General features: G+C 41.8%; 1 protein-coding gene across 3 annotated transcripts in view; it reads right to left on the bottom strand.

Annotated features, from left to right (window-relative positions):
• Window positions 1-24,294, bottom strand: part of ST7 (suppression of tumorigenicity 7) — a 242,127-nt gene that overhangs the window by 86,501 nt on the left and 131,332 nt on the right. For all 3 annotated transcript variants that reach the window (XM_065405260.1, XM_065405250.1, XM_065405241.1), the window contains exons 2-5: window positions 23,156-23,238; window positions 9,455-9,614; window positions 1,346-1,400; window positions 658-773 (exon numbers count right to left, since the gene is read on the bottom strand). In XM_065405260.1, coding sequence (XP_065261332.1) covers window positions 658-773; window positions 1,346-1,400; window positions 9,455-9,614; window positions 23,156-23,238 — 414 coding nt within the window. The remainder of the gene's footprint in view (window positions 1-657; window positions 774-1,345; window positions 1,401-9,454; window positions 9,615-23,155; window positions 23,239-24,294) is intronic.

A 24,294-nucleotide genomic window follows, 5' to 3' on the forward strand; every position in this document is an offset into this window, starting at 1 on the left:
GGTAAGAGCTTGGGACTGAGCATGAGGCGGAGAGACCATGAGGCAGGGGCTCAGGATCTGTAAGTCATTGTTTTGCATTGCAAAGTACATTATCTAATGCATTATTCAATAAATATTTAACACAATTAGAATCTCTTGAATCAAAGCAGGTTATCATTTCCAGTTTCCATTGCTCCCTACAGCTTCCAGTTTCAGTGGGCCAGTAAAACATAGGGCTGAGTTCTACTTCACTTACATGGGTGTAGCTCCTGTGTAAATGAGGGCTGAATTTGACCCAGAGTATATAAATCAGCATTGCACCAGATGGTATAACAACTTGTTTTACCTTTGTATATGTCAGAAACCATTGCTGGAAGTAGGAGGGAAACTTGAGTCTTTGTAAACGTGAATGGCTTTAGTGACAGGCAGTACAAAATATAGTGAAGTGTCTCTCAAGCAATAAATGGCACATAAGTAAATGATTATTTGTTTGAAATCTACACATTAATAATCTGACTCCACAAATTCCCAATTTTTTACCCAGAGGAGCATCACTGAAATATGATCAAGCCCTTGCCTTTGCTAGTCTGTTTGAAGAAAGTTGATCCCTGAGACAAATTTCTGCTAACCCCAGTCTAAAACTACCATTAAACACTCAGAAAGAGCTCATTTTCTTACTGGCATCTGCAGGCCGTAAATGATCTGTGTCACATGTAAAAAACGTTTGATGATCCTGCGCTGAAAGATTCATATCATAATAGGTCAAAGGTTCTCTTCCTGTCACCCACGTATATCTGTAAAGGCACCAACAAAGTCAGACATTTTGGTTAGATAAGACGACACACATACAGCAAATCTATACCAAAGGGGAATCCTAGAAATGAGAGATGGACATGACCTATTAGTTTATCCAGTCCACCTCCCTACCAATGTATAATTGTTCTCTACAGTGCATTTTCTTGCCTTTGAAGGAGCTACAGTAGTTACACATAGGCTAATCAGTACCTTGAAAAATACACGTATTCAAAAGTTAAGCCCCATAGAAGCTAACTACAACCCACTCAATTACTTTGTTACAATCAATTTGAACGGAACTGCCACTGTATTGTTAACAAATACCAGACCCTTTTAAAACATTTAGATTTGTAGGTGTTCTAACAATATAAGAAACTGCAGAATTACTGGGCTCTTGAAAATGGAGCTAAATTCCTTCCCATTCAAAAACATTTATCAAGTAGAGAACACAGGTTGAAAACTTGAGGCATAGCTGAATGCTGTCCAAAAGGTATTTTGCTTGGTATTTAGAATGTTCTCTGTGCGCTTCTCAGGGCTATGCTACTGCACAACAGACTCCTGTGACACTTACCGGTTATACTCAGCTCCTCTGAATAGGTTTAATGGATTTCGCCACACTTTGCATTCTGTCACAAGGAGAAACAGAAATATACATTAATGAAACTCCCCAAAATTACAACCTTAATATTGACATTCATCAGAAACATCAATTATCCTCTAACAAGTTGTGGTGGTCTGCTTTTATTTCCCATACAACCAAATAGCAAATTAAAGGCATGAAGATACAGGTAAATGTACCTTCTCACTCTATCCCTTTCAAACAATGATTTCCTTATAATTTAGGGTTAACAAATTATATCATTCAAGAAAACAACCCCTAACAAAGTTCCAAATGGAAGATTAAAATGATTGTTTTGATTACTGCCAGGTTTCACATTTACCATAATGAGTGTGGGGCAGCGGGGGAGGATCATATCTGGGATTATTGTGTTGAAAAATCCTGTAATTAATCATGTCCCTATGGACTTGTTATTTCTAGAGGCAAACTTCATTGTCTAGTTACTCTTATAAATCAGTGAGAATCTCAGCTACAATTGGCTGCTTTAATTCCTCCTCAGCATTTGAAATAAAAAAACCTGTGGCACCAGCTGCTGACCTTGGTTGAGTTATAACCATCCCACGATTGACAAGGGATGCTAAGATTGATTGGCAGAGGAAAGTTCACGGCAAAGGCTTGGGAACACTAAAAGAGTTTCATATGTTTTGCTCCTCTTATACAAAAATAAAATAAGATTACAAGTTCCCCACGTTCATATTCAAATCCATCTCACAGGCAGGGAGACTCAAGAAAATCCCCAACAACAATACCATTTAGAACACAGCTTACAAGATTAATAGCATTAATTCCTACAGCTTTCCAAATACAAAAGCCTGATTCTGCTTTCACTTGCACAAGTTCTATACCAGTGGAACTCCGCTGATTTCAACAGAATCACTCCTGATTTACACAAATGAAAGTGAGATTAGAATCAGACCCAATATTTGCAACCAAAAGATTCAGAGATGCACTGTGTGGTAGCACATAATTTTGCTGCAGACCGTTTATTGTAATATACATCACACAAGTCACTGCAAGAACTTGTCATGCCTTGTTTTGCCAGCAATATTGCGTCACTGACATTTTATCAGGCTACTTTTCATCACAACCAAATGTCAACCTGAAAATTTTCTACTATGAAATGTCAATGGCACCATGTTAACTCACCAGGACCTCACTGCAGCAAAAGTCTACACTATGATAATAAATTGACAAGGTATCTAATCTATGCATCTTATAATATATAGGCCTGATCCTGAAACATAATAAATACCCTAGTCTGTCACAATGAGAAATAGAGAGACAAGCTGGGTGAGGTAATATCTTTTTACTGGACCAACTTCTGTTGGTGAGAGAAACAAAACAAAAGTTGGTCCAATAAAAGATATTACCTCACCCAGCTTGTCTCTCTAATATCCTGGGAGCGACATGGCTACAACAACACTGCATACAACAATGAGAAATAGAAATACAGAATGGGAGTCAAGCAGTGCTCTTTTTCATATTCTCCATTGCTATGTCCAGGCCTCATTGAGAAGTGGTGTTGGAATGGCAGGGAGAGAAAGCATCTTGCATAAATTTGCAGTGATTCCTTTGGCAGTCTGAAAAATAGAGTTGTAGATGTCAACAGCTCTCAGGGTCAGCCCCTAAATTAGATAACATATGTGTAAGACATAGTGATGTGGCAAAAGGCAGGAGTTTGGAGGGAGCAAAAACACTGGTGGAGAAAAACTTGGTTGCAGGAGAGCACTTTTTACTTTCTTCCTGTTTCATTATCAATGAGTTGTTAGCCACAAGTAGTCTTGTTTCAGGCAGGTATGGTACTTAGGTTCATTACATTGTTGCCGAAGAGGCAGTAGGCAGTATTGAAGTTGAGATCATTGACAGAAAGCCAATCAGGGGAAGTGCATTGTTACTTCTATAAGAATGTTGGATCTCTCTGGACCACTGGCCTGGGATTAATTTAATTATTGTTCCTCTATATTTCTAGTGGGTGTTCTAATACTCATAAAATATGGTTCACATTTAATGAAATATTTCTGTTTAAAAACAGACAGGTGTAACTTAGAGCAGCCTTGAACAGATCCTGGCTTAACCCCTAGGCTCCTCCATACTGGCCTTTGGTGTGCCCTGCCATTGGAGGGTAGAAGGGCAGCATAAAGGTGTTACATGACTACATTTGCCATTACACTCTCATCCCTCTGGGTTCTGTGCTGAGCAGAGTTTAGCCAAATCAGAGGACTGGGCCCTCCTAGGCAGCAAGAGGGAATGGTTGGCATGGAGTTCTTATTTGGTCTCCTGGATGAAGTCCCTCCAAATGTAACATCTCCCTTCCTCAGGATAGGAGTAGGTTCTCCACAGCCCTGCTGAGCTGTATTGTCTCCAGCTGTGGTTCCGCACTGCAGAAGCATCTGAACTCGAATTTGGCCCTTGGTGATGGAGTGGAGGATTTCTACTATATTTTAGGTACTTAATGTCCAAAGCAGTCTCTTCATTAGATTACATCACTTCTAAGGAAAGTACAATTTGGGGCCTAAGCAGGCTCACAATGTCTCTTTAGAAAAAAAAAAAGAAAGGGATAGGAAAAGCAATGGCAGTTGTTAAAAAGGAAAGATTTTACTGCAATAAAATTCTCACCTCCATATTACATTCTGATAGCAAAACATTGCAACTTACTGCAATAAAGACAACACTATAAGAAGATAAATGCTTCCCTGTTCATGTCTAAATCACTACAGCAGCCAGCTAAGGTTAGAAGACTATATGCCTGCAACAACAGAGGTGTTTGAACAGTGTCCAACCATCCTCTAGTATAGCTGGAGAGGGTGGTTGTTTGCCAAGCTTGTCTCTGGTGATTAATACAAAATATGATTTTTCAAACCATAGTACTTATTAAGTTAAAATCAGACATCTCAGTCCCTAAAGAATAATTAAATGGTCCAGTTACTCTGATTGCAATAAATAGGAAAGAAGGCAGTTTACACTGGCTTGATGACTGTGATGTCATTCTTTTTGCTTGATTGCTTAACTTTAAAGTTATTGGACTAAATCCTTGGGTGCATAAGAAGTCAGAACACCTGGTTGGGGTGGTGCAAATGGGGAAAAAACGGTGTTTTACTGCCTTTCCAGTCTCCCCTATCCTGGGAGCAGCTGGGCACTAGTTTGGCTGGTTATATAAGATGCTCCCTTTGTTGTTTCTATCTTTGCATCAGCTCTTAACAGAGTCTGAATAGAGCAGCTGTAGTCCTAGTATTCTGATGACAAGGATATTTCCTACACTCCAATAAACAAATGCCAGCATAAGAAAACAGAGGGGAATCAAACATAGAACAGACATCTTCAGTCATTTAGATTTAGAAATTAGAGGGAATATCCCTATTTTGATTTATAATAGTCTGGAAAGCACATTTCTTACATCATATTATAGGATATTGATAGATCACAGTAGTGTCCCAATTACTGAATAACTAGATAGGTCTTATTGAAGAGTATTCTGTCTTTTCAGGCACTCGTTCTACAGTGAAGTTCAGAGTACTGATTTATTTTGGAAGATACAAACACCATGTAGTTGTTCCAGAGGGATTATATAATGGCATTATTAAGGAATTCACAGGATCTGACGTACAGTAATAGAAATATAGGATAGAAGGGATCTTGAGAGGTCATCAAGTCCAGACCCCTAAGATGAGGCAGAACCAAATAAACTAGAGCATCCCTGACAGGTATTTTTCCAACCTGTTCTTAATAAACCTCCAATGATGGGGATTTCACAACATCTCTTGAAACCTCATTCCAGGGCTTACCTGCCCTTATAGTTAGAAAGTTTTTCCTAATATCTGACCGAAATCTCCCTTGCTGCAGATTATGCCTACTTTCAGTGGACATGGAGAACAATTGATCACTGTCCTCTTGATAACAGCCCTTAACATATTTGAAGCCTGTAATTAGGTCCCCCCAGTCTTCTTTTCCCAAGACTAGATATCCCCAGTTTTTTTTAAACCTTTCCTCATAGGTCAGATTTTCTAAACTTTTTTTTATCATTTTTGTTTCTCTCCTCTGGACTTTCTCCAATTTATCCATGTCCTTCCTAAAGTGCAGCACCCAAGCTCATAGATGTTATCGAATTCCTGAAAGAGGACTTAAAGGTGGAAGTGGTTCTGATGGAATACTCTATCTTACATAATTATCTGACCCCATCACCACACTATCTGAGCACCTCACAGTCTTGCATGTATTTATCTTCACGATATCCCCTGTGAGGGAGGGCAGGGCCATCGTCCCCATTCAGCAGATAGGGGGCACAGAGAGACCAAGTGATTGTCACACAGCACTTCTATGACAGAGCATATAAATTGAAATGCAAGAGCTCTTTCAGCTAGTTCCTTACAGCAGAAAATCTTGGCAAGAGGTTTGAGAGTGTCTGTTATAAAATTTGGAGTACATTTTGGACTTGCTGAAATGTGGTTAAAAGCATTGACACATACCGGCATGTGCTGCACTTTCCCATGCTCTCTGTCAATACAGTCCAACCCTGGTCCACAGTACAACACTGCTGCTGCGTAAGTCTTTTAACTCTCCTGAGATGGGAATGTCAACTGCTGAATTTTGCTAAGCTGTGTGCAGGTTACATAATGTAGAAAATGTCCAGTGGAGACCAAGCTTGCTGAGGCTACCAAACGTATTTAACTTGTGAACGCCGTTGAATTTCTGATAACCCTAGATGAGCAGGAGTGAAATACACTCTACTGATATTTAACACGAAACATGATGGAGATTACTGACATAAATGTAGCAGATCTAAACAAATACCCTTTCTCATTTATTTAATTTTTTCATTTTCACAGACTTTTCCTCGGTTCTTTAATTCTGACATACTGAAGAGGAGATAAATTTAATGAAATCTGAACTGATTCTAGAGACACAACCCTAATGAAAGCTAAATGAGTTTCTAATATTAAGTGCATGTCTACACTGCACATTCCTTACAGCAGTGCGAAGAGTACATACATTGCATGCCCCCTAGCATGGGTATAAAGAGCAGTGGAGATGGTGAGACGTGGCTTAGGTGAGTGGAGTACAGAGATGCCAGAAACTTAGCATATGTACCCTACATGGTTCTCCACGTGCCCAAGCAGTGCCTCCCCCATCTACACTGCTGCTTTTAGCAGCATAATGTCCTGCTGCTTCCCTGATGCCTGACCCTTTCCCCGCTACAGGGAAAAGCTTCAGCAGCGGGGAAGGACTCTGGCAGTGGGGGCGACAGTGGGGAAAGGCTCCGAGCTGCCGGAGCCTTTCCTCGTTGTCTCCCCACTGCTAGAGCCTTTCACTGACGCGTAGCTACAAACCACAGTGTGGACTCAGCCTGCTTGTCACTGTGGTATGCGGCTACATATGTAGTGCCTGTACCTTACACGCCACCGCCAGTGTAGACAAGGCCTAACACATATGTGTTGAACAGCAAGATGGGGCCAAAACAATTACATATGTGTGAAGGGATCTGCAGTTTTCTTAACAAAAAGCAGTTACACGTCTTGAAAAGTATCAGAGGGGTAGCAGTGTTAGTCTGGATCTGTAAAAAGCAACAAAGAGTCCTGTGGCACCTTAAAGACTAACAGATGTATTGGAGCATAAAGCTTTCGTGGGTGAATACCCACTTAAAAGTCGCACATTTATCTACACAAAAATATTAACTGGGAAACAGAGACATGGATTTTGATGAATCAAGGGAAGCATAGACCATAGTGTCATTTCTGTAAGATCTGATTCCTCAACAGTCTCTAAGAAAGAGAATATATTGGCCTCCCTGGTATTCTGTCTATATACCTATACGGCCCCTGTCACTTGAGTATCCAAGCACCTTGGAAGCAATAATGCATTTATCCTCAGAACACTCCCATGAAATAGGCAAGTTCTATTATCCCCATTTTACAGATGAGGAAATGAAGCACAGAGAGATTAAGACCCTGATTTTCAGAAGTGCTGAGTACCCACAACTCCGACTAGAGACAATGGTAGCTGCAGGTGCTGAGCACTTCTGAAAATTAGCCTTTAAGTGATCTGCACACACCAGAAGTCTGTGATAGAGCCAGGAATTGGAGCCCAATCTTCTAAATTCAAGTCCAATACCATAACCACATCACAACCCTCCTTTTCATCACTACATTACAGGGCTTATTTCTTCTGTGCTAATGCTGTCTTCATATGAGTACAGAGCAAATAAATGCCCCTGTGTCCAGAATAATATAAATAAATAAATAACAATTTTTACATCTAGACCTTTCATGTAAGGATCTCAAAGCACTTCAGAAACGACAGGGGCACAGAGAGATAATACAGCTGTTATTAGAGAGACACAACACAGTTAAGGCCAAAATTTTCAGAAGTAATCACTGAATTTGAGGACCTCCGTTTTTGGGTGCTGAGACATCATGGATTTGCTTTGCAGCACCCAGCGCTCCCATTGAAGTTAATGGGAGTTGCAGGTGCTTAGCATCTCAGAAAACCAAGCCCGAGGTGTATCACAGTAGGCATCAAAAAACAGAGGCCTCTTTCAAAAATCTAACCGAATATGACTTGCCCAAAGTCACACAGCAAATCTGTGCCAGAGCCAGGAACAGAACCAGCCTCTAAGCTATTGCAAACCACAGTGAGCCACTTCTTACTAAAATGAAAAGCAAACAGTGCTTATGAACTATTCACATTAAGTTAAAAATAATATAATGCAAAAGCAGATGAGTATTCTTGAGATCTTTCTGTAATTTTCTTGATAATGGACTCATTAAACCAAGCATTTCTGTAAAAGAAAAAAGAATTGCTTTGCCTTTTGCAACAATAATGTAAAAAGAATGTGTGTCATTTCTAAGAAACTTCGGAAATATAGGGGAAATGTCTGTCTTTGGTTTATGCTAATACAATCCGAGCAATCAGCATTTAGGAAGACATAATTACCTCTGAGCAATTAGTCAATTTCTCTTATTGGAAAACAAGACAATTTTACAGTTAGCCTTACATGGTCATGGTTGAGGGTAAGATTGTGTTTTACAACATGTCCTATGTAAGAGTGGCACATAACTGCACCACTTCTGCAGTACCTCAGGAAGGTACAATTCTGCTCCGTTCTGCCGCTGGTCCACACTAGCAGGAGATTGTTACCCCCTGTTCCATTCACCTGTTCTCCAGCCATCTGCACCCACTGAACGTGAAATCCTGGCTCTATTGATGTCAATGGGAGTATTGAATTCAATAAAGCCAACAATTCAGGATAGGTATAAAGACCTGGCTTACCCCTCCATGCCTTCAGTGGAGATATAGGAAAGGGGTGTGTGTGTGTGTGTGTGTGTGTGTGTGTGTGTGTATTTCTGGGGTACAAGGGATGTCTTACTTCCTCTAGTTCCCCTGTGGTGCTATTTAGACGTGGACACAATTTGACTTTCAGACATCATCTTCTTAGGCCCTGATCCTGCAAAGACTTAAGTACATACCTAACTCTACACATGTGAGTAATTCTTTGCAGTATCAGGACCTTAATCACTAATATTTCATTCACTAATAATCACAGATATTTCATTCTCCTTGGATAAGTTCCTTAGATAAACAATCAACTCTGCTTTACTCCCTATGAACTGACTTCAAGACATTTGAATTTTAAAAACTCAGGGGTCGGCTTTTCACCATACAAAGTGAACTGCAGTTGTTTTCACATTATTTCACCCAAATTTTAATCCAATTTAAATACCAAACCACACCAAACAAATAAAACAGACGTCGGTATATGCAGCTGGTTTTCACTCTGCTTTCCTGGGCGCAGGCTTACAGCATTAATAAACAGTAAACGCCATCATTTTTATGAGTGATCTATGACTTAATTTCTGAACACAATGAGGGCAGACCAATTAAAATTTAAAGTGAAGATTTTGAATGAATGTCTAGCAATAACTATGTTCAGTGTGAGCAAAGGGGATATTTTATCATTCTTCTGCAGTGGAAGCATAGTAAAAAGCCACCAACTTCTTTCAGTTAAACAGGAGAGAAAAAGAATGAAGTTCACAGTTAATTGTTTGCAGCAGACAGGAATTTTCTTACCTGAAACACTCTGTCGGTTTGAATCAGAGTCCCCATTGCTTGTGTTAGAGTTGTTGGGGGAGTTATTGTCCACCCCACCCAGCAGAGGGCGCAAGTGGCTCACAGAGACCTGCTCAATGAATGATGTCCCATACTTGCGAAAATACCACCACTCAAATATCTAGAACAGAAGCAGAAGATATCACATTACCAGTGCATATATTTTGTCTCTCCATGTTCTCCATGGAGTCTAATTCGTATGATTTTTATTAATGCTCTCACATCTATCTAGATTTTACTTTACAATTCTTAGCATTTATTTCTCCATTCTTAACATTTCTTATTTATCACTCAGCATTTCTCGGAGGCCATAAAAGGAAAGAGATGAAAATAAGCAGACTCTGGCTTTCCTACTATCTAATCAATACCTCCCTCCCCACACATATTTACAGAACCACTATTGAATCCCCTGCCAATGCAGGATTGGTCCTTGTATTATAATCTCCAGTGGTTTCCATTGGGAGATTATCTCACTAATAGATTTCATCGTCAGGACAATTGTATATTTATATGTGTATAAACATACACACACACACACACCTGATATTTTAATAATGAAAATAAAAATTATATTCTGCCGGGAGTGGTGTGTGTGTTGCTGGAAACAATAAAATCAGCTCTGAAAATGAAGACTTTCAGATAAATGTAAAAATTCTTTCTGATTGAAAAAATTATAAACACACACATTAGTAATGAGAGAATCTCAGAGGGTTTTGAGGTAATATTTGAATTAAGCAGCCAAACTTCTGTCTAGCAACAGGGCTGAAAATGATTCAGGTAAAGGGTTCTTGAAAATTCAGTACTTCCTTGTATTGATTAGGTTGGAAACTGTGCATGAATGGCCTTTTTTCTTTCTTTTATTGTAGTGTTTCCATATTTCTGAGTATAGTCCTTCCCAATACCTGAAACCGCTTACAAAACCCTGTACAAAATATCAGCCCATTATTAATCCTTATTTTTCCCCTATGAGTTAGCAAGTGGATTTATTGAAAAACTGCAGGGCTAAGTTCACATATGTAACTCAAGACAATCTGCAGGTTCTGTTCACAGGGGGCTGGCACTAAACCAATCTCTGCAGGGCCACTTGGAGGTTCAGGTTCTACATGGTGGTTCAGATTCACTCAATACCTTCCCGCCCAAGCCTTTCCCTACTACCAACTACAGTCCCCTCAACTCAGACCCCACATTATTTCCTACAGATAACCCTTCAGGTCATCATGGTACTGAGTTGCTCCTGCTCCATCCCATCTGTCAGATAAGTAATGCTTCTTCCCCAATCCTCATGTGTCCTCATGGGGAAATGAACAACCACCCCTTTGGTGCAGCAGGAGAACGCTCCCACTCCAGATGACACTCTACTGAGCTCTCTCTTGTGCGTGTGTGTGTATGGCATCTGCAGAACAACATTCTACAGATGCAGTTGTAGGTCCCTAAGCCATCTCAAGGCCTCCTCTGTGACATTGTGGATATCATCCAATTCACCTTTGAATCCATATTTAGGATACTGCGTTATGATGTGTTTGATGGTTTGGATGTTCTCACCACCATCGCACAAAGGGGAGTCTGATTTTCCACTTGTGCATCAAGTAGTTGCCTCTTCCATGGTTTGTTCAGATGCAGTTCAATGTGGACCAAAGTCTATGTGACAGGTCGAAACAGGGAGGGCGGCTTGTTGGTTCAGTAATAAGATGCTTGTCTGGAATGACAGATGAGGTCCAGACACTTTGCCATTTCCTGGCCAGATCCAGAGACATGAAGTGGTCACGTATGGTCCACAATGATTTTGGCAATTTCTGGCATTGTTGGAGTATATTATCCATAATCTGCCGGATGGGAAGTTCTGGATAGTCTTCAATGCATTTAAGTTCTCATGCTGTGGCTATATTTTGATGGAGCTCTGATGTTTGCTAATACAGAAAGCCATGGTAGAGGTGTTGATTTTAAAGTTCCCATGATGATTCATATGGTCTGATTCAGCTGGATATCCACAAGTCGGGTATGGCAGCTTCTTGTCTACATGGTGCACAGTACTCTGAAACTGAATACACCAGGGCAAAGGCTGATGTTTGTAGGACCAGGGCAGCTTGTTCCTGCTGACTCTTGAGTAATGTTGATGCAAGTCTTTACTTTAGAGGCTACTTTCTCGAGGTGGCCATAAAGGTAAGTGTGCAGTCAAGAACGACACCAAGATATGTTGGCTTTGGGCCATAATGCACAGTTTCACCAGAAAACTCAACTGTTAGAGTGTTTTGTGCGATTCTACTGTCAAGGTGGAAAACAGAGACAACCAATTTGCTCAGATTTGGTCTTAGCCACCACTTTTGGAAGCACTCCACGATCTTAAGGTCAGATGTAACGGTTCTTTAAAGCTTCAGGCTGAGTTGCAAGTGCCAGATCATCAGCATACGCAAACTTCTGCATGATTGTTTCAAGCATATCACTCGTGTACACCTTGGAGGAAGTACAGAGCCTTTTTTAGCCCATTATACAAAGTGAGCAGCTTGTTGGTTTAGCCTGCAAGGTATACATGCATCCTTCAGCCACTAAGCATGGTGTACAGCAACCTGAGATTCTGTACATGGGGAATCACTTTGGCCAGTTTCAGTAGCAGACCATCCCTTCCAGACTCTGTCATATGCCTCTGACAGATCAATGAAAGCAGTACTGGTCTTTAGTTTTCATTGGAATCCAGTCTCGATGTTTGTAGTGTGGGCCAGGACTGGTTGCAGCATAATCTGTGTGGCTGAAAATCAGCTTGCTCCTTGGGTAGGCTGGCATCCACAGTGGGCCTGAATCGGTTCAGCACCATACGCTGCATCACCTTGCAGGTGGTGCTCAAAAGGAAGATTGGCCTATAATTAGAAGAGTGATCTTCAGGTTCTCCAGGCTTTATGAGTGCAATGACCTTGACTTCTCTCCATATGGGGGGATTTCACCGGTCTCCAGAATGCTGCATCCTCCATTTCCATGTGAGTGGGCCAAGGTTATATAGGAACTCAGGAGAGATACCATCTTTTCCTGCTGCTTTTCCCAATTTTGTGGCTGCAATGACTGCGTCAATGTCCATTGGGACAATGGAGCGCATTTGGACATCACCTACTAAGGCTGATGCTGGACTTATTTGAGATACTGTTTGTCCACTGGTTGTTTTGATGTCCACAAAAGTTTAGCAGCGATGGCGTTGGCTTTCACCTGCAGCCTAGTGGCCTGTGTGGGATTTACAGCCCCCAGGTGTCTCAAGCAGATTTCAGCTGCGTCTGCTCGAGTGTGTGAAGTTTAGACCTTCTACACATTGAAGCCAGCATTTCTGTCTTGCTGCATCCAGTGATTCCAATTTCTGGGTCTCCACACTCATCAGATTTGTGGAGGAGCTCTTGCTGGACTGCAGAGAGCCAAGGAGTGTTCAATGACCTGTGTTCCCGGGGGATCTTCTTCTTTACACCAGAGATGAGGAGCACAATAAAACAGTCAAAGTCTTTGACATTGGGAAAATGTTGGCGATTGTACTGTCCACAGTCATACTGAAAGTGGCCCAGTCTGCTTTTATGAAGTTCCAGCATGGTGCTGGTTTTGAGTAGAGAACTGGGATTTGGGGTCAGTACTGGTCTGTTCTGGCTGTTCGGGAAGTCATCGAGGATGATCTGCAATGGGGTATCGATGTGCCTGTATCATCTTTAGAGATGAACATCAGATCAGGGCAGTATCCTCTGCACCACCTTGCAGAGTGGAAAGTAACGCACGGTTTCGTATCAAAAAGGAGAAGCATATCATTTGCCAGCACCCAGTTTATCAGTTCTTCACCTGCAATATTGTTTGCTGCATAGGCCCATTATGTGTGGTGACTATTACAGTTGTTCACAAATACAGCAGGGTCCTGTGCATTTTGCAGAGTTGGTTGAGGCCACTATGCACCAGATGGTTTATATACACCTCTACCCCGATATAACGCTGTCCTTGGGAACCAAAAAATCTTACCATGTTATAGGTGAAACCGTGTTATATCGAACTTGCTTTGATCTGCCGGAGTGCGCAGGCCCGCCCCCCTGGAGTGCTGCTTTACCGCGTTACATCCGAATTCGTGTTATATCGGGTCGCGTTATATCGGGGTAGAGGTGTACATGAATGATGATTAGCTTGCCGATGCGCAAGGATATTGTAGCTGTTTCTTTGTGCGCTGTAGGAGGTAGAGCCACATATTCATTGATCTCCTGTTTTATGTAAATTGTCACCCCATATTTTGTACGATAATTGCTGGCTATGAATTGATAGCCATTGATTTTGTAGCAACGGGCTTTTTCTTTGTTTGCAACATGTGTCTCCTGGAGGGTGAGGACATTGATGTTGGTTGTCTTCAGCATTTTCTCCAGGTAGTCACACTTGGACAGTGAGAGGCCTTCAACGTTCAACTGGCAGATCTTTACCCCAGGTCCAATCTACCTTTTAAATTGGCCCTGAAAAGGTAGGCTTATTTTGTTGCTCTTTGGACCAGGAGGTTGACAGTCGATGTTTGGTAACCAGTTTTATGATGTTAGTCATGGTTTCCCACTTAACAGGGTAGACTGCATGTAGATCGTTATCTTCCACCATCTTCTACTGAACTGAGCAATAGAGGTGTCCCATAATTCCTAGCCTAGTAGCTAGAAAACTTTGAGGATCCCACTACAATATGGAAAAGTTGGCACCATAGCGATGGGAGAATTTTTTCAGACTAATAGTTTATTCCCCGAAAAATGCATATTTGGGTTGACCGAAACTATTCAGGGATTTGTATCAAGTTCATCATGTAGTTTCCACTCAACCAAAAAAAAAAAAAAAACTCCAAAGGTTTTGGCAATGTTGAAATGAAACATTTTGTTTGGAACTGAAAAGGGGGACTACAGTCTCAAAATGGACAGAGAGATGGTGGTGGTACTGTCACTTCACTTATCAGTGTTAGCCCAATGGGTGGGGCACTCACTTAAGATGTAGGAAATCCAGATTTATTTCCTCCCTCTGCCTGATGTGGAGAAGGGATTTGAAGTTGGATCTTCTATACTGCAGGACAGTGTCCAAGCCACTGGGCTACGGGATATTCTGATGTGGGGTTTTCTCAATCCCCTCACTGGGGCTGTTCCACTTTGTATAAATAAGAAGAGTGATTTGAACTTCGGTCTCCCACATCCTAGGTGAGTGCCCTAACTCACAAAATCAATGGCTATAAACTCATAGCCAGCAATTAGCACCCAAAATACAGGCTGGCAATTTACATAAAACAGGAGCTCAACGAATATGTGGTTCTACATCCTACAGCGCACAAAGCCAGAGAACTGAAAAATCCATTATTCACTGAGCTCTAGGTGGCACTTCCTAGGTGGGAGGACATTATTACATGGAGACTGCTGAAAGGAGTTACTTCACAGTGCTTTCTGACAACTCCAAGTCCCAGAAACTGCTCCCCTTGAAGAAATCAAAAGGGAAGAACAAGGGAGAAAAGGAACCTGTGGAGGAGAGGAGAGGAGACGAGGCTGTGCAAACACATAGAACCAGGTTCACAAGCATTTGTCAAGCTGGGCAGTTGGTTGCAGACAGTTAAGAACATAAATGCATCCTGATTTTTGTGAATTCTGGATTCTAGGCAATTTTTTTACTTTCATAAATGACGTGGCAAGCCCAGAGACACCAAGGCTATGAACTGCCAAGTGTAGAGGTGCCGGGGCTTAGTCCTGGACTCAAATTAAGTACTGTATACATTGCATAAACACCACCCTAGCCCCAATGACCCTAAATGCCTAAGTCCCTTGAAAATGGGACTAAGGTTCCTAAGTCATTTATGTGTTTTTCAAAATGTTACTCCCTCATTTGTAGCAGCTAGTGGGTTTATTTTCAAAGGTGTCTAGTAACCCCAGTTCCTACTGAAATCAGTGAGAACGTTAGGTGCACAGCACCTTTGAAAATGTGTAAGTCTGCTTCATTGAAACAGCAGAGCCTGGTGTCCCAGTGCTTTGCTCAGGATGTATGGGAGTCTAGTCTGCAGCCTGAGACAGAATCAGAAAAACAAAATACCTTTTCAGAAATTTTCTCTCTTAAGTGATGTCTGCTACACTACAAATTGGAACCAAGCTGGGGACAGCTGGGTTGAAACCAAGTTCCCTGATATGCCTGTCTGTGTGGTGCAGTTAGGGGCTTTAGTTAGGCCCTGATTTTATCCCGTGAATGACTTGTAAGGGACAGAAGCAAGGATGGAATTAATTAGTGCCACCTGAGTTGTTAATTTTAAATAATGTAATGTAGACAACTAATGGCGAGGTTGGTTGTAACAGAAATAAAGGAGTACTTTCCTGAGCTATGCAGACCGGAAAGAAGTGGTGAAATCCTGGCTCCACTGAAGTCACTGCCAAAACACACTTTGGCTTCCGGGGGGCCAGAATTCCACCCAAGGAGTAAGAGGAAAAGAGAGGCAAAATGACAGGGGAAAGTACCATGTTACATATGAGCAACCTGAGATTAGCATATAACACACTATTCCCCAAAGCTGAACACCACCAGGAGTCATTGCTATATATTGGAAATGACACAAACACGAGATGAGTGAGGTGTCTTCTATACCATCACTTGCCACTCTTCTAAAATTCTGCAGTAGCTGTGATTTCTCCTTCTGTTTAGTAATTACAGCCAATTCACAGTGGGACGAAATCTGCCAAAGCAGACCATATGGTGGAAAATTCCAAAGAACATAAGCACAGCTAGCAGGATGAAAATCACAGTAATTTAGATATGATAAGAGAACATTTGTTTTAGAAAAGATTTTCATTTAATCTTCATTTGAAGATTTTCATTTTTAATACTAAAAATGGGTGTTCTGGAATTGCACCTATTGTGAAATATTCTATATTATGCTTGGTGACAGGTTTACCATATTGCTGGGCCTATTGTTAGAAATGCTAGATTAGTTAGAAAAGGTGAAGTTACCAGGCTAAATGGACCAGTGATCTCCTAGTACTACTTCACAACAACTTCCCACAGTTGTCTTGATTGACCACAGATCACTTTTACCACAGCTTTCCTCTGCTGAATTCCCTTCCCACCACCCAGTTCATTGACCACATGTCCCCTCATCCCAGTCAAAGCTTGTCTATAATGTTGACTCCCTGGCTTTTACCTGTCTAATCAATTTACTTATCTCAGGTGTCTCTCATACATGCACAGCTGCGGTACCTAATCACCAGACAATTAAAGCAGTATTGAGGGTACACCTCTGCTCCCCATCTTTCTTATACCTCTCCTCCTCCCTCTTCTCTATTTCCTCCAACTTGCTCATTGTGGGCTGGTCATACAGAGAGATTCCGTTATTGGAGTGAGTCTTTCTCAAAGTAGATATAACATTTAGCTCACACAGTCTAATCTCCTCTTGCATGGTTTCCATGGGTGGGGTCCTGCCAATGGGAATGCTCTGCCCCCACGCCAGAGACTCTGATTCTGCTGTAACTAGTTACAGTGTCTCTTGGTGAGTCATGGATAAATAGGCTTCCCACTCACCACCTTTCTAGGCTTCCCACTCACCACCTTACATTGCTGCCTATGCTCCAGCACTACCTGACTTAGAGACCTGCATGCCTCTGGTTCTTTCTAATGCTGCCTTTTTTTCTCCTCCACAAATCATGGACCTGAATGCTTCTTGCTGCCTCTCATTCATCACTCCCCAACATTTCACACAAGTCAAGACATATATCCCCCACAAGTCAAGACATATAGACCCACTTCCTTCTTGCAATTCTCCCACTAGTGCCCATTCCTTTGAGTCACCCATTTTAGAAAAGTCACAGAAAATGTAACAGAAAAGGAAAACCCTTCTATAGTTTTTCAACCCTCCTATAGAATTGAATACAGCCTTGCTATAGAATTCTACAGGATGGCTAAGCAAACCTATATATAAGATCTCACTCTACTAAATTGCATTGATTGAGAAGCGATTTCTATAGAACTCTGTTGGTTTCCTTCCTATTAAGTTCCATCAGAGTTTTCCAAAGGGACAGCCAGTCCCTCCTGCTACTTCTTCTGACTGCCTTCACTCCCCTTTCCCCATCACCAAGCATAGAGCTATGCCAGTGGAGCCACTATATTTCTCCCGTCCTTCCTAGCCCTGCTGGTTAGTGGCGGTTAATATGTTTACCTTCCAAGGATATTGAATTTAATACACAGAACCTTCCCTTGAATGTATTCTTTTCAAAGGAGCTGCACTAGCTAACACCTGGTCTGAACGTGACCGCTGAACCTCTCCAATCATATTCCGAAGTGATTTCTCTGAAGAGCTGTTCTGTGCTTTGGGGCTCAGCTCAAGCAGTTCTGAAGAATGCCCAAGGTGCAGTCATTAAGTAATTGTCTTCAGTTGCTTGTAAACACTGAAGCAAGGCAGCTCTCTGAACAGCTGGAGCACACCTGATGTTTTACTTGAGATCTGCTGGTTCCCCGTGTACCAGGCTGTGACAGACTGGGGAAGAATAAGGATGAGATGGTGGAAGTGCTGGGTACACATCTAGAATCACATTTCTTCTATAGATGGGCTCAAACTGTAAAATACAGCTCTGAATCCAAACTCATTTATGATTATAAGGCATTATATCAGCTCAGATAACAGTATTTTTGCATTGTTATTTTACTGCAGCGCCAAGCAACATGGGGTGAGGAGGGGCATAGGGGTCATAATGTCTGTTTCAGGTTATTGCTGTAATGCAGAGCATTCCTGTAAGCACTCTACAAATGGAGAGACCACAACTGTGGTAATCAGCAAGTTAATAAATGTGTGATTTATTTTTAAACAAAGGACTGGACAATGACTGAGCAGCAATAAAAATATAAGACAAACCTTGCTTGTTTAAGTAGCAAACTAGCTCCCAGCATCAAGGTTGAAAAACAGCATAATAATAACTCTGATACTGTACACCCTGAGGATTCAACACTTCTCATTTTATTTCCATGAATGTGGCCAATAAAGTTGAGTTCTTGTGAACAGATGCACTGGTTTGGTAACTTAGTCCTATGCTGGTGTTAAGGTTGACCCCAGCATATATGTTTGCATTTAAACCTGTCAGACCCTGGTCTGGGTCTGACAGGTTTAAAAGAGCATGTATATTTTAAAAGGACATTATCAAGATATCCAATATATATTAGGGCTGTCGATTAATCGTAGTTAACTCACGTGATTAACTCAAAAAATTAATCGTGATTAAAAAACTTAATCGCGATTAATCGCAGTTTTAATTGCACTGTTAAACAATAGAATACCAATTGAAATTTATTAAATATTATGGATGTTTCTTCTACATTTTCATATATATTGTATTCTGCGTTGTAACTGAAATCAAAATGTATATTATTTTTTACTATAAATATTTGCACTGTAAAAATTATAAACAAAAGAAATAGCATTTTACAATTCACCTCATACAAGTACTGTAGTGCAATCTCGTTGTCGTGAAATGTCGAATTACAAATGTCGAATTTTTTTTGTTACATAACTGCACTCAAAAACAAAACAATGTAAAACTTCAGAGCCTACAAGTCCACTCAGTCCTACTTCTTGTTCAGCCAATCGCTAAGACAAACAAGTTTGTTTACATTTACAGGAGATAATCCTGCCCTCTTCTTATTTACAATGTAACCAGAAAGTGAGAAGAGGCATTTGCATGGCACTTTTGTAGCCGGCATTGCAAGGTATTTACATACCAGATATGCTAAACATTCATATGCCCCTTCATGCTTCGGCCACCATTCCAGAGGACATGCTTCCATGTTGGTGACGCTCGTTAAAAAAAAATGCCTTAAATTTGTGATTGAACTCCTTGGGGGAGACTTGTATGTCCCCTGCTCTGTTTTACTCACATTCTGCCACATATTTCATGTAATAGCAGTCTCAGATGATGACTCAGCACATGTTCATTTTAAGAACACTTTCACTGCGGATTTGACAAAATACCAAAAGGTACCAATGTGAGATTTCTAAAGATAGCTACAGCACTCGACCCAAGGTTTAAGAATCTGAAGTGCCTTCCAAAAACTGAGAGGCACGAGGTGTGGGGCATGCTCTCAGAAGTCTTAAAAGAGCAACACTCTGATGCAGAAACTACAGAACGCAAACCACCAAAAAAGAAAGCTGCTTTGGATTGTTATTGAGCAGAACCCGTCATCAGCATGGATGCGTGTCCCCTGGAATGGTGGGTGAAGAATGAAGGGACATATGAATCTTTAGCACATCTGGCACGTAAATATCTTGCGATGCCAGCTACAACAGTGTCATGAGAACGCCTGTTCTCACTTTCAGGTACATTGTAAACAAGGAGCATGCAGCATTATCTCCTGCAAATACACCTTTACCCCGATATAACGCTGTCCTTGGGAGCCAAAAAATCTTACCCCGTTATAGGTGAAACCGCGTTATATCCAGGGCTGGTGCAAGGATATTTTGCATCCTAGGCAAAACTTCCATCTTGCGCCCCCCCCCCCCCCCATAACATTGGTTCATTGAGGGGCAAATCCCAACGAGCCTTTATAGACCCCAGGGGCCAGCCGTGCCCAGGGGCTGCTCCCCAGACAAGGTTCCCCCCTCCCCGCCCCCTGAACTCCCCTGGAGGGTGCACAGCCCCCCCGTGAGCCCTCCCCTCCCCTCCCCACCCCACCCCGGCGGCCCCCGCCCCGAGTCCACTCACTGGCTTTGCCGGGCTTGGGCCGCTGCAGCAGCTCAGCAGGGAGGAGCTGCCTTCTGGGGGCTCCTGCAGCAGATGCATGTGGGCAGAGGCCCCCATGCGCCCACCCGGCTACCCCCTCGCTGCGCTCGGGCTCTGCGGCTCCCGGGAGTGTGAGCCGCCACCGCCACTGCCGCCCCTCCCAGAGCAGGCTCAGGGCCCCGCGCCCTGGCGGCGGCTCACATGCCCGGGAGCCGCAGAGCCCGAGCGTGGCGAGGGGGGAGCTGGGGGGCCTCTGCCCGCATGCATCTGCTGCAGCCTGCAGGAGCCCCCCGGGGGGGCACCAGGCCGCAGCCTGGACAGGGCTCTTGCCCCCCTGCGCTGCGCCGGCTCTTCCATGGCTGGGGCTCGCCGCCACCGCAAGCCAACGCTCTGGCTCCCCGGTGCCTCCGGAAGGTGGCTCCTCCCTGGCGAGCCAGGGCACCGCTTTTTGGCGCCCCCAGGGCCGTCCTTAGGATTTATGGGGCCCTATGCAGTATTATTAAACTGGTGTCCCTATGCCCGGCGGCAGCCTGAACTTGCAGCCTGGCGGGGGCAGCGGTGGAGGGACAAGGCAGAAAGAACAACAAGACGCCCAGCCCGCCTCACGGTGGCGGAGAGTCACCGTTCCCCGCAGAGACCCCTGTACCCTCTCCCTCATGCAGAATGGACATGCAGAAGGTACCTAATTAAAAGCACTAAACTTGGGAATAAAAAATGTCAGTCACAGGTTTTTTAATATGCTCTGAAGTTTGTCAGACATTTATTTGCAAAAACTTTGTAGTAAGGGCGAGTCAGCTGTCTTGCTGAATACAACATTAAATATTATGGAATACATGATGCAGCTCTTCTCTGTTTTACATTTTCTTAATCAGTATTTCTAAGCTGATTTTATATTTTAAATGTACTCTTAAACCTTCATAAAGTAATCATTCCAGATTACTACATATTTAACTCTCTGAAATAGACATTATTTTAAATTAATCAGTCACAGAGGTTTAGTGTGTTCATAATAATGTTCATTGCTTTTAGAAAAAGGGAACACTAATTTACTGTGTGTGATCTCCATAACAATACACATTTATGAAATTTCACCAACTTTAAAAAAATATGTTTCCAAAGATTTTAGGCATAACAAAGGATTTTATATCTTACTAAGGTACTGATTTTGCTTAAAACTAGTTCATCAGATAGTCAGAAGTAAAGAAAGGGAAACTCTTTGTCCAGCTATCTGGAAGCAAAGGGCTGTTGCTTCCTTGGGGCGGGGAGGGGGGCGCGGGGGATGAAGGGAGAAATGGATGGAGAGAAAGGACAAGAAGACTTTGGAAGTAAGTTTTTTTTACTATAGTAATTAAAATGTGTATTTTAGATAAGGGTGGTCTTTTGAAGAATTTATTTAAAAAACCATATGTCTGAAGATCCAAGCATTTAAGGCTAAAAATGATTGTGCATCTAAAAATCTATGCAAGGATTTTTTAGAGATGTGTTTTTATAATCTTCACCAACTCACTAATGAAATATTTTTAAAGCAAATTTTAAACTAAGGTCCTGTAGACTGACATGTTCTGAGTAAATATTACAGTAATGCACAACTGTTTTTGTCAGTACATTCAGAAACTGACAGTAGATACCTGGGGGTTGGCAAATGCCTGTTAAATGTCTTCATTACCCCTTGAATGGCTCTTTAACAGTTTCACTGTTGTGCTAATAGGTCTGGCAGGCTGGAGACTTTTTCTCTTTTAACTACTAGATCCCCTTCCCAGGAAGACTCAGAGCCTGCAGGAAGTGTCAGAACAGGGATAGGAAAACCAATAGGGTGGATACTAAGACCCAGTGGAGCCCCAAATTTTCAGGTGCCGCCCCCAACCACTTGCCGCCTTAGGCGACTGCCTAGTTCGCCTAGTGGTTGCACAGGCCCTGGTTATATCGAACTTGCTTTGATCCACCGGAGCGCACAGCCCTGCCCCCCTGGAGCGCTGCTTTACCGCGTTATATCCGAATTCGTGTTATATCGGGGTAGAGGTGTATAAACAAACGTGTTTGTCTGAGTGATTGGCTGAACAAGAAGTAGTAACTGAGTGGACTTGCAGGCTGTAAAATTTTACATTGTTTTATTTTTGAATGCAGTTATTTTTTTGTACATAATTCTACATTTGTAAGTTTAACTTTCATGATAAAGAGATTGCACTACAGTACTTGTATTTGGTGAATTGAAAAATACTATTTCTTTTGTTTTTTTACCATGCAAATATTTGTAATAAAAAATAAATATAAAGTGAGCACTGTACACTTTGTATTCTGTGTTGTAATTGAAATCGATATATTTGAAAATGTAGAAAACATCCAAAAATATTTAAATAACTGGCATTATATTATTGCTTAACAGTGTGATTAATCGTGCAATTAGTTTTTTTAATCCCGTGATTAATCACGATTAATTTTTTTTAATCGCTTGACAGCCCAAATATATATATATATATTTTTAAAAAATATGTTTCTCTCTGTTTTAATAATCATCCCTTGGAAACAAGACAATGAAATTGGGTTCATTACCAGTATCAATTCCCCCACTTTTTCTAATGAGATACTTCTACCACAGCCATCACCAGCTTTAACAGTCTAAAATGAACACACCAAGAACCTCTGAATCTCTCTCTCCCCTCTAAGGGAGGCTTTTATTTTTGTTATATTTGTTTATGGCAACCCTTGACATGAAAACTCATTTTTGAATTATTATAGGATTGCTCATAAGTACTGGGCCGTTGGCAGTTATTCTTTCCTTAAAAAGAAATGACATTGAAGCATTTGTTTTGGAAAAAAAATACTAAGAATTTCTTGGACTGCACAAACATAAAAGAGGAACAAAAGACAGATCCAAATGTTGCCCCTACGAATCATGACAGTGTCCATCACACTGTGGATAACAAGAAATTTGTTAAATAAAAATAATGTATCTAGTACTTACCAAAATAAGACCTGAGATTAATGAAGAAGTGCCTGTCAAGGCAACATAGAACTTGGGGGTTAATGTGTTCAAAAACATACTCACTGAAAGAGAAAGAGAGGAAATCATGAGTACAACAGCAGGAATGGTTCTCCCTTTTGGCTTCCCCACCAACTCCACCCCCACTTTGAATAAATTACGGTACTTGCTCACCTTAAAAATAAAATCATATAAAGCACATCTCTATTAGTTTGCCCACACATGATAAGATGCAGCCCAGTGTTCTACATACAGGAGCTCATTTTCACAACAGAGTTCATCACAAGGAGTTACAAATCACTTGCATACTCACTTGGCTTTTTCCACTCCCCACTGCACAATGCCATCACTGCATTTTAAAGCTCTTGAAAAGCTAAATGCCAACAGAGTAGTTAAGGCAGACAATACAGTATCTTTCATCCGCCCCAACCTATCATGGGGAATCATGAATCAATCTGAACCTGGGCTCAACTCCCTGCTCCGCTTCAGACTTGTGACCATGGACAAACCACGTGGGGACAGATGTTTAAAGGTAGCTAGGCACCTAAAGATGCAGGTAGGTGCCAAATGGGACTTTCAGAAGCATGTAGGTGGCTAACTCCAATTTTTTGAAAATTCTACCAAGCACCTATCCGCATATTTAGGCATCTAAACATCTTTAAAAATCTGGCCCTTAGTCTCTCCATCCCTCAGCACCTCATCTGTAAAATGGTGAGGACAACACTTCCCTTCCTCACAGGGGTGCTGGGAGGGAAAAATACATCAAAGATTGTGAGTTGCTCAGATACTACAGTGATGGCAGATGGATTGACTAGGAAAAAACCCCACTAGCTTTACCAGTCTAGGTCATTCTGGAATCACCGGGGACCCTGCTGAGGACTAGCACAGCCCCCAAAACCAGGCATGCTGGTTGGGGAGGAGTCATGGCCAGGGTAGCCATGGAAGAATTAATTCAGCCCTGATAGGCTAACTGGCCTTCTATGAAGCCCTCCAACAGCACTGTCAGTAGAATCACCAGCTGCTCCCCCTCAGTCCCTTATGGAGAATTCCTATAGAATTTGAGAGAAAATAATCAACTTTCTGTAGTTTTTTGTTGGACCATCCTACAGAATTTAATATAG

Source organism: Emys orbicularis, chromosome 1, assembly GCF_028017835.1.
Source record: "Emys orbicularis isolate rEmyOrb1 chromosome 1, rEmyOrb1.hap1, whole genome shotgun sequence".
NCBI classification, from domain to species: Eukaryota; Metazoa; Chordata; order Testudines; family Emydidae; genus Emys; species Emys orbicularis.